General features: G+C 38.0%; 1 protein-coding gene across 2 annotated transcripts; it reads right to left on the bottom strand.

The window, feature by feature from the left end:
* On the bottom strand, positions 1-10,479 carry agtrap (angiotensin II receptor-associated protein). Of its 2 annotated transcripts, none has more exons than XM_072452164.1 (5): positions 10,303-10,479; positions 9,479-9,513; positions 8,625-8,733; positions 6,796-6,997; positions 1-829 (listed from the first exon to the last, which is right to left on the bottom strand). In XM_072452164.1, exons 1-5 carry the CDS (start codon positions 10,327-10,329, stop codon positions 708-710), a joined length of 495 nt encoding a protein of 164 aa, XP_072308265.1. In that variant the 5' UTR covers positions 10,330-10,479; the 3' UTR covers positions 1-707. The 2 variants fall into 2 exon arrangements, with proteins under 2 accessions (XP_072308265.1, XP_072308266.1); XM_072452165.1 differs by lacking the exon at positions 1-829 and adding an exon at positions 4,204-4,658.
* Between the last annotated feature and the right edge of the window lie 1,013 nt (positions 10,480-11,492).

Genomic DNA, 11,492 nt, shown 5'->3' with positions numbered 1-11,492 from the left:
GCATATATTTTTTATTCATCCATACAGAACATCAACAGGTATAATGTAATATAAGGGACTTGCACCACACACAGATGCTCCAGCAAGAATTATTCAACCAAGGACACAACATACAATAGAAAATAACTTCACTTCAGCTTGAACAGAAGCAGTCAATGTGCATTATGTGCTATATTCAACAATATTTGTTTAGTGTAGTAGAACAATGTGCGTGCTTTAGAATTAACAGTCTTTGTTTTGCTTAAATACTGTTTTAACTTGTGCAAAACATGAGGATGGCTGTAATATACTATTCAGGCATTTGATTGTTCACCCTCTTTCCACAATTTAGAAAGTTAAGTCTCGTTTAAGTAAATATGTTTTACGAATACCGTACCAGAAAAAGTGAAGTTTAAGTCACATTTTGTAGGTCTAAAGCACAGAACCAAAATATAGAACTTTGGGTAGTGCTTACAGTAAAGTTGTACCGTAAAAAATCAGAGAAATACAAATATAACTCTAAACAATTGTGACACAACAATTTGAAAATGTAACTATCGTCCTGACCAGTGTATCTTCTTTAGCAGTGAATCGGTGCTTCTCAATAGGAAACGTCCGCCCCTTTTAGCTTAAACATCAGCACTTGGATGAAACAAAGTAACAGAATTGAACCAGCAGTACACAGAAAAGAGACTGCTCAAAGGGTGATGTATGTACTGTAAACATATCTAGTATGCCCGGGCGGGTTTGTCTTCAGCCTGGTTGAAGGGATTGGCTGGACTTGCTGCCTCTTGGTCCTGCTGGTCTATGGACTGGTAGGCATCTCGGTTCCTCGATACCGTGGGGAAACCTGCAAAGCACAAGGCAAAAGTCCCTGTTGACATCATTATTGACTTCTGCTTCTCCAAAATATGGAGAAAACCAAAAAGCACACACTGTCAGCAAAACAGGAACTGTGAAATATCACAGGTGAACCGCTGTATGTATGTATGTATGTATGTATGTATGTATGTATGTATGTATGTATGTATGTATGTATGTATGTATGTATGTATGTATGTATGTATGTATGTATGTATGTATGTATGTATGTATGTATAATCTAAAGGTTCATAATGGTTTCAGTGCCTTTTCTGACATAAATTAGGAGTCTCTCTACCAGGAACAACCTTGGCGCTGGCATGGTTAGAATACAGATTATGCGTTTTCAAAAGTTCAAAGGCTTTTCCCACTCTTACCTCAACAGGACCCGACTGTGACAGACATACCTGGCTTATTATCATCACTTGAGTCAATACTTCTAAGGCTTAAAGACTGAGAGAGACGCCAAAATACACATCAGTTTATTTTACTGACATTTAAACATTTGGATAAAAGCAGTGGTGAAAGAAGTTCTTACTTAAAAAAATATATATACTTAAGTAAAAGTACTGAAGTACCTGTTACAAAATGTATTTTAAGAGTCAAAGAATTGCACGTTAAATGTGGTTATTTTATATAAGAATTGTGCGGATCTTTGGTTCAGTTTGAATCAATTTCTAAAGTTTTCGCTCGGGCTTGAACTCAAAAACTTTCAGCAGATTGTCACCACATGTTAAATATAACTCTTCAAACCAAGTGAAAAATACTTTCCACTTTTCAGTCCAGCTAAAAATGTAGAAAGGACAGTTACTAGCTCTCAAATGTAGTGAAGTAAAAGTAAAAGGTATCCACTGTAAAATGTACTGTTTAGGTACCTGTACTTTATTTAAGTACTTTTACTTTTGCACTTAGTTACTTTCAGCCACTGATTAAAGGTAAACCTAAAAACAACTCAAACATTCAAGTGCAAAAAAATCAGAAAATGAGAAGTAGGTAGGATCATTTCTAACTAATAATAATAATTAACCTTTACCACCTACAATGATCACCAACAGAGATCTGAAAGCTCCAAAAAGCATCAAGAAAAGTGATATGCAAGTGTTGTACATCGTGTTTAAGGAAGTGGCTCAGTTGAATCAGATGTAGGCCATTATGTGTGAGTGGAGAGTTCAGCAAAACAACTTTAAAATGTTTCTATGCAGGGGAAACCAAGGATTTATTTATTCACCACTATATTATTTAAAGTTTGTTTGCGCACGTACATTTTTAGAGCATCCGACAATCAATGACTGTATGTTGTATATCTGTTTGTATAAAGTGGGAATAAACTAGAAAAAAAAAAAAAAAGAAAAAAAATTATATATATATATATATATATTATATATATATATAAATATAAATATATATAAATATATATATATATATATATATCTTAATTTGGTACAATTAAGAATGCTGACCAAATTAGACATGGAATTGTGCAGTGATTGTCCTTGTTGCAAGTACATATCCTAGCATAAAGTATAATAATAATAATGATGATAATAATAATAAATATAGCCGCAAGCGGCAATGATCGGCCCTCGCCACGCCGCCGCCACACCGCCGCCACGCCGCAAGAGGAGGGGGCGCTAACGCGCCACCAATTGTCCTTTTATCACGCCTACTGCTGAATCTGTGACGCTGTCACATCTTCTCCCCTTTGTTTTACCATCAAAAAGCAATTTTATTTTGAATTCTTGGCAAAATGTGCGGCTTTGCCGCACAGACACCGTGACTCTTTGAATGAAAATGTGGATAACTTTTGATGGTCCTGAAGATGAGTCTCACCAAATTTCAGGTTAATAGGGCTGACGCCCTGGGAGGAGTTTGTGAAAGTCTAAAGTGTAAACATGTTCTGGCCCCATTGGAATAACATGGGAGGTTTCGGTCATCGTTACGGCAACGCCATAACAATTATGACATGGGTCTCATTGACTTTTTTGATGGGGATGCTAAAATTGACTTGTGTGTCAAATTTCATATAATTTCGCAAAACTAAACATTTAACCTCCATATAAAATCTGTAGGGGGCGCTGTGGCGCCAAATGAATTTATTTCACTTCAAGTAGGTTTAGGGCAAAGAGTTTAACAACTGATTCTAATTTGACGCAATTCGGACTTTATCCGCGCAAACGGCAGAAATTTTAAATATGGGAGATTTCTGAAATTCTAGCTACAGTTTGCGGCTTCGCCGCACAGAGACCGTGAGAGGTATCAATGTAATTTGGATAACTTTTGATGTCCCACTCCTCAGTAGCATTTTCACCAAATTTCAGCTTTTTAGGGCCAACGCCCTGGGAGGAGTTCGTAAAAGTACGACGTTTGGAAAAACTCCGAAGTCATGTTTAGCCATTTTTGAAGCAATATGGCCGACATTTGGTTGGGCGGACGGCGTTGCCGTAATAATATTTTTTACTTCTCTTGTCACCATCTACCTCTGCGCCAAATTTCATGATCCTACGATCAGATTTTTTTTGGGTCATTTCCCATCTCTCAATGCATTTTTGGTACATTTGGGGGCGCTGACGCGCCAATTTTTTTTATTTTAGAAAAGGGAAATAGCCAGAATGTAGAGAGGCACGATTTTTAGAGGTGTGAACATTTTTGTGACTTTTCGTCAATGTTCACTGGGTGAAAAATAGGGGGGTTGGTCCCGAGAAGAAGAAAGAAAGAAAGAAAGAAAGAAAGAATAATATTCCGATGCGAAAACAATGTTTCCCATTTTTCAAATATCATAAACTATACATTTTCGGAAAGCGCTCGCGCTTTCCTACCTCATGGTGTGGGTCCCTGGTCACTGACGGGTACTTTCGATAATTTTGAGTGGGCTCCGCCCACTTTGTGTTTTTGGCCCTCTATACAGTAATAATGTTCAATTTTTGCATTACATGCTTATATGCACGGAACATGCAAGAGATGGGGAACGTATTCGTGAGCTACTTAGCGCAAATGAGTGCTTTATATGGGGATGACGACCGCTTCGCGGTCGTCATCCCAATGTAAAGTGCTCGTTTAGTGCGAACTTTTGCACGGGCTTCGCCCGTTTACAACGGTAATGTTCCATTTTCCTACAACTAATTAGTATGCACGGGGCGTGCATGAGTGGAGGAGTGCGTTAGTGAGTGTTTGGAAGTGGGCGAGCGCTTCGCGCTCGATTTCGTGCGCACTACGTGCGCACTTTCGCAGCCGTGCTTCGCACGGCCTTACGAGATTAATAGGCCTCTCGCCAGCTTGTGGCGCTCGGGCCTAACAATAATAATAGTTTTCCAACCCCTGGAAGTGGAAAATCTTGATCTAGCAAATATCAGAAACTCTTGCATGTTTTCAGATAAGCATTGAGTATTAAGAGTCAACAATGTGCTGCTTTAATTAGGCAGAATGTGCACCATAAACACAATAAAACAGTAGAGTACACAACACAAATTGGGCATCAGGAGAGTACGAAAAATGAATAAAACATGCATGATGCAACTATTGACATATACATATACAACAAAACACTGAGGAGGAAATAAAGTACAATGGCACAAATCATGGCAGATGGGAAAAGATAACATAAGATACAAATGTAAAACACTGAAATGAAAATACAAAGTGGGGGTGAATGGGAACACGTCCGGAAACAGCCAATGAGCAGCCAAGGGGATGAAGGAAGATGACGGAAATGGTACGGAAAAGAGGGGAGGGAGAATAGCCGGGCAGTCAATAGCGACGGCCAATAAAAGCACTGTCAGCACTGTCCGTGGTGCATCGGCTGTCCATTGAAGTCTCAAAGTCTGAAAGGTCAAAAGTCAGCCAGCGGGAAGAAGAAAAACAAAAACAGAAGACATGAATAACGTGAGACAGAACGACTTAGTGTGACAATTAGACAAAACGAGTAACGATGTCCTTTTGGTGCTTTCCAGGTCATAAATTTACCACCACATGGCTATAAATAAATATAAATAAAGAACACTAAAAAATCTAGTTGACCCAATAGTATTGCTTAGAATTAGCAATGCTGACTAGAAGGAATATCTTGATAACGCTATTTAAAGATGATATTATGTCAATCCAACAGAAATGTGTTAAAATGTGTCTTTAAGCATAATAGTTCAGGTTTAATGATCAGACAAATGTGAAATGTCTGTAAAATGAATGACAAAAGGGCAGGAATATGACTGTATTCTTTTCATTTAAGAGCATAAAACTCTTTTTATTTATTTCTATTTTGAATCAGCCCTTTTTGTAAAATATATATATATATATATATATATATATATATATATATATATATATATATATATATATATATATATATATATATATATATATAAATAAAAAAGTGTTCACAATATCATCTAAATTTCAACATATTGTCCACCTCTAATGAATAAAATAACTCAAGAACAGCATAAACCATAAGATACATTTAGTTTTGTTTATAAATGGGATCATATTTCAGTCAAATCTCATTCAAACGCTTGACTTAACGACTTTTTATGTTTAGTTTTTTGTTTTTAAAGTGCGGCAAACAGCAGGGCTCGGGATAATGACTGTGCTGCAGCAATTAAAACGCTCTTCGGCTCATCTCTACCTACATCAGCCACCGCACAGTCAATCAAGGGCTGTGATATACCTACTGAGTGTACGACTTCATCAATATTCAATTATCCTCCAGCAGCCAAATGAGGGGACGTATTTTGGCAAACGCAGTCGGAGGATGCATTGCTATTCCATCACAGTACGGAGAACATTTGTATATATACATATATATAAATATATATCATAATTGGAGGGGGAAAAATATGTAAGACCAATCCAAAGTTGTGGAGTGCATTTAGGGCGGCATAACGGTTCAGTGGACCAGGTCTCGGCTTCATTTTGAGAGCTCTCCTAATGGGACAAGGGTACTTAAACGAACTGTGTCTACATAGGAGCATTAAGTTAAATCTTTCTGATAAATAGTGCATTTACTTCAGGTAAAAGCGGTGTTTGGGGCGAGCCACACAAATGACCATAAACTCGTGGAGAACCGATTTACTTTCCTGCCCAAACAGCAGCCCTGCATTTCAAAGTCTTGTGACTGTAACAAATTAGTTTGACCGAGGAATCATCTGCAAGTGGTTTAGAGCCGAGAGTCTGTGATAATGTCGTTTGTAATAGATGGGACTTTGCTGGCAATAAGCCTACAATATTTGCAGTCATAGAATTCTTTAAAAATGCATGTTTTTCTGCCTTCATCGCTCCGTTTTCCAGGACTAGTAAAAGCAGCAGTAAGCCATAGCTGTATATTTATCATAGTTATGCTTTTGCAGTAGTATTGTAGTAATTGTGAAAGTGAAATACTTTTGTTTTTCTTCTATATCAGACAATAGCTAAGAGATGATGTAATTACCTTGAAATGTTTCCATGGCAACTTCTGTCTTTGTCATGGTAATTACATAGAGAAGAAAAAGCTATTCTACTTCAGAAGACAAGATGAATATTCCTAATCTAGAAGTTGTAGGAGTAAAATAAGTATGTCGTAGTTGTTTTTAAGCAACAAAGCCTCTTACTTTGAATTACTTTGAGTACAAATTGTGCTCTACAAACAAACTTGCCTGGCATTATCTTAATACACATTTTTATAACAGTATTAGCTAAATCGAGGGACATTTTTCCAAAACTTCTGGTCTGGATTTGCTCTAAAATGACATAAAAGTACGTCAGCGGATGTGCAAGAAAATCCATTTGGATCATACAGATCACATCGCTACTTAAAATAGAGTAGAATCACGGTCCTCTAATTTCCTAATTTCACTGAAGAATGTTTCGGGTCACATCAAATGTTAATCAATTTAAGGGTCACATTTTTGGCACCAACCGTCGGGAAGCAAAGTGAGACGCGGCAGTGTATTCACGATTGTAAAAAGATGCATGAAATATACATACCGAAGTTGACGTTGTAGTCCCCTCCTCGCTCTCTGTACATTTGGTAGACAAAAAAAGCCGAGGCGGGTTTGAGCAGCAGGTTGAGGATGGCCATGCCGCTGCTGAAACGAGTCACGTCTGAAATCAACAACTCGTGTGTGGGGTAATAAATCCCAATATGGACAATGTCTGTCAATATTGTCGCGACTGTCCCCATTAAAAACTGTAGAAGAAGACAAGAGAGACAGCGATTAGTACTTAGAGATCATAATAGTAGTGGGAAGGAAATGACTGGACAGGAACAGTAAGCTGTGTAGGAAAATTGTGCAGAAAAATGTGTAGAAAAGTGACATTCAGGACATGGTCTGAAAAGTGTACAGTAAACAACGTTTACCGGCCGAGATGCAAACATGTTCCAAGAGACAAGGTAGTAGAAGAGCTTTTAATTGTACTTGTTGTTCAACTAAAATGCAAGATCAATTTATTTAACATTTTACTTAAAAAAAAGACACATTTTATTCCAGAATTGCAAATTTTTTACTTCCTGTTTGTAATCGATGATGTCACACAAGGAAATTACCAAAACTCATCCGAAGTTAGACTAAAAATGTATGAGAGCACCTTTATTTTGTTGAATTAATGTTTGGAGGGTCAAACTAGTTGCTTCTTTTCTGTAAATTATGTGTAAATTATGCATAACCTTTGGAATGAGTGTTATTTTCAATGTATTTTTCAACTTTTCTCCACAAATAGTTACTTGATTGGTGCAAAACTAATATATATTTACAGCAAATACAGGAAAATCATAAAAACCTGTCATACGCACCAAGTATTCGCGCTATAAAAAGATTTAGTAACATTGACTTCTTTCTAATCATGTAAAAAGGTTCTACACTTTATGCCTTAAGTGACCCAAAGCTGCAACTAAAACTAGCCCTATTTGAACACAAAGAAAGAAAGAAAGAAACAAAGAAGTCAAAGAAGCATTGTCACTGATGAGGTGTGTCGCTCTCTCGCTGGTCATGTGTCGTTGGGAACACACTTTTTATAGAGCCCTGACGACGACACAGAAAACGGTTGTGCGCGTCCATCGCTTTCCCTCGCTCTTGATGCCTCGCTCGCAAAACAACGCCCTCGTCTTTAGAATCACATTACAGCCACGATGGAGCGGCCAAGGTGCCCTACAAACTATTTTATCGCCCAAAACTGAGTGCGCAGTGAAGGTGATTTACTGCAGCACTTCACGAAGCAGTTTGAAGAGCCGTCGTCACAATAAAACATTTTAAAAGTGTGATACATTGCAACAGAAGGTTTATCACAATAAACAATAATATTTTTAACTACTTTACGTCACTGAAAGCGGGAACATTTCAGAGAACCCTTTTCGAAATGTACGATACTGTTAAAAAGACATGAGTTGTTATAAATAAATGGCAGAATGACACACTTTGGTACTTAGTTAGTGTCTATAATTAACCTTAAAAGTTACGTATTAAACCCTCTACAGCCTGGATATTGTCCTACAACAGAAATATTGTAAGTATATAAATATAATGTTCCAGCTATTATATATTGACAGACAAGTCAATTATTGTGACAGGCGTGTTCGCTGCAATTAACAATTCAAAACTAAAAAGTCTTGAAAAGTCTTCCAAAATGGAACCTATAAAGAGGAAGCAGAAAATCATGAATAGGCAGGTTTAACGGTGTTGAAATACCCGAGATCACGTCTTTGTCGGAGCGATGTTCACGGTTTGTCCCAGATTTTGCGCACATACAAAAATCGGTTATGGCGTTGTTCACGTGGTTCGCAGTCTCTCCCGCGACAAGGTTAAAAAAAAAAAACTCACCATAAGAACCGCGTCAATGGAGTCCCTGTGCGCGATGGCCCACACCCCGATCGCCAAGACGGTGAAGTTCCCCCACGAATATGAATGGGGGAGCCACGACATGGAGCCCCTACAACACATTATAACACAGAAGTTAGGCAAAAGTGGGAAAACAACACATGCGCAAGAGTACGGATGTCAAGACGATCTGGTTAATTGACAATCGTGATTATAAAAGTCACAATATACCGTATTTTCCGGACTATAAGTCATACATCGTTTTTTCATAGTTTGGCCGGGGTGCGACTTATACTTATATTTATACTTAGATACTTATACTCCGGAGTGACTTATATGTGATATTATTTGTTATTTTCACACTTGCAACCGCATTTCATACTCCAGTGCAACTTTTATATGTTTTTTTCTTCTCTATCATGCATGTTTTGGCTGGTGCGACTTATACTCCAGAAAATACGGTAATCATATCGACTAAAAACATAATAATCATGACAATTTTGGACACGGAATAAGTCTCTTATGTCTTTGTCACATTTACTCTTCTCTTCCTTTGTCTTTCAGAAAGTTGGATTTTGTAAAGTTGCTCACAAACAAGTCGATCGTGTAGAAAAAAATTTGACCAAAAAGATAATGCATGACTTTACGGTTGTTTGTCTGCGTTACCAATAACCGCGAATAATGGTTAAATTGTGACGCATCGTGACATTCCTACACAAAAGCGATTTATCTATGACAGTTATACAGTCGGTCCAATTCTGCGTCTGATATTCAACGTCTGTCTTTGTGCACACGTTGGTCAAAGTCAGAGGAGAGAAATTCCTCAAGTTTGTGAGGAAAAATGTGTGAGTACTCACCATACTGTCAGCAGCCAGTGAACGAGTACTATTGCCTTCAAAACAAAAGACACTTTATCAGTTTGTATCACCCATTTGGGGTTCTTTCAGGTAGAACAACCGCCTCAACAAACAAACTATATGAAATAGTTTGGCTTAGCACTCAGAAGCCCAAATCACATCATGATTTAAAATTCGACTGGCACAACTTTGGCCCTATGATTTAGGACTTGTTGTTGTTGTTGTTATAGTTGTTATTGGCCCAACTTTAAAATAGCAAACACCAATAACATTTCAAGTTTAGGGCAAATTAAAACAAACACTGAGGAATGTTAAATTATGTCATTAGGCTACTCTTAAAACCACCATAGTCCAATGCTATAATAATGGCCAATTACAATCATAATTAGGCTCACAGTCAGTCCATAAAGATAATTAAATTAAAATTAAAATAAAATAATTAGTCCGTTAGATGGGTCTGGGTTAGAACTGGTTTAAAATGTGCTTGTAATGTAATGTAATGGACAAAGGAATGAAACTTCTCCAAAATATGGGTTGAAGTCGGCCTGTCTACCCACTATTCAAGCCTTTACATCTGAAACATCCCGGGTTTCATCAGAGTAGTGCTTTTCCATGAGTCTGTTATCTAGTTCCAAAAGTGCTTTGATTGTTGGAACCAAAAGCAGGACGTGTAGGATCCACATTTGACAAAGAACGTGGCTTTGACGTTCCATCCATCACTAACACTATATATCCACAAACAGATCAGAACAAAGTAGTTCCTTGCATAATGCTACTTTGTGACTCAGTGGGGCAAGTCTTTAGCTCACGTGCACCATCCTTACCTTTAGATTAATAGCTGGGATTTCCATGCCAAGACGTCAAGTGGAAACACACTGCTCTGATCCGACTCACACAGTTGTAAACTTTTGCCGTCTACATCAAGAAACGAGAAACCTTTTTCTTTCACAAAACTCCTTCAAGCCTAAACTCCTCCTTCATCCTCTGATATCAGGCTGCAAACACAAGCCATGTGACAGCAGCCTGACCCGGACCATGTGACTGCCCCCTCTCACCCGGCCCCTCCCACTACTGCGTGTCCCGCGTGCCGCCGAGTGTATGACCGTTATTAATAAAGCAGGCTGGTGTGGTCAGAACAGGAGGAGAGAAGGGGTTTAATAGTTCTAATTGTTTGTTTTAATTGTATTTGACCTGTGGTTTCATGAGGGAATAGTTTGACCACCTGGAGCCAAGGTTACTTAGGAAATGTCCCACTTTGTCATTGATGCCACAGTTGATGAATTGTGTAATTAAAGAGTGATATTTGGTGTTTTTTAAATTTTTTATTTAGTTAATTTTATTGTATTTCTGTAATTTCTTTGTGTTTTGAATGCATTTTTCCTGCTGTGTGAAGCACTTTGAATTGCCTTGTGTATGAAAAGTGCTCTACAAATAAACTTGCCTTGCCTATTTACATTAGAGAACATGTTTTGTTTTTCCCTCAAAGAAAGCAATTCATTATAATCCCTCTCTGTGTTGTGATTGATCAGTAGTTACCCAACAGCCAAGAGAAGAAAATGGTGAAGTCTTGTTCAGCAGGATCAGGGACAGTCCTCAGAGTACAACAGGCTTATTACAGTAAATCAGAGTCATTGACAGGACTTTGTATTGACTGTTGATTTATACTTTGTCCTCAGTAGGAATAATGACATTAGGGAGCCCAGTTCCTCTAACATACTGTCCTCGGTCATGGGCTCAGCAACTGCAATAACTGGTATTATTGTTGCAAAGCAGAAGAGTCATATGCTTATAGCGGTTTGTATATATTTTAAGTTCAAAAGTAAAGAGAAGAAGAGATGGAGTCTGTCTGGAAAGCCCCTTGTGATGTTTCTTTCTTAACGCCGCTGCGATTGATACAAACTGAAAGTCAGATGGAGTTATCACAGTTATTGTCTTAATATAGCTTAAATGTCTAGAGCCCGCCACATTCAACAACTTGTCCCTCTTCTTTTGACATTTGGAGAACCAGCAGTTG

This window comes from Eucyclogobius newberryi, unplaced genomic scaffold (genome assembly GCF_026437365.1).
Source record: "Eucyclogobius newberryi isolate DKJ021-1_F unplaced genomic scaffold, fEucNew1.0.hap1 SCAF_19, whole genome shotgun sequence".
Taxonomy (NCBI): domain Eukaryota; kingdom Metazoa; phylum Chordata; class Actinopteri; order Gobiiformes; family Gobiidae; genus Eucyclogobius; species Eucyclogobius newberryi.
The sequence above is the reverse complement of the archived record's forward strand: the minus strand, read 5'-3'. Positions and strand labels throughout refer to the sequence as shown.

Coding starts and splice junctions, on each gene's coding strand:
- agtrap (XM_072452164.1), bottom strand. CDS start 10,329: ATGGAAATCCCAGCTATTAATCTAAAG. Junction 9,514..10,302: donor TCCCAGCTATTAATCTAAAG/GTAAGGATGGTG, acceptor TTTGTTTTGAAG/GCAATAGTACTCGTTCACTG. Junction 830..6,795: donor GGACTACAACGTCAACTTCG/GTATGTATATTT, acceptor TGTGCTTTGCAG/GTTTCCCCACGGTATCGAGG.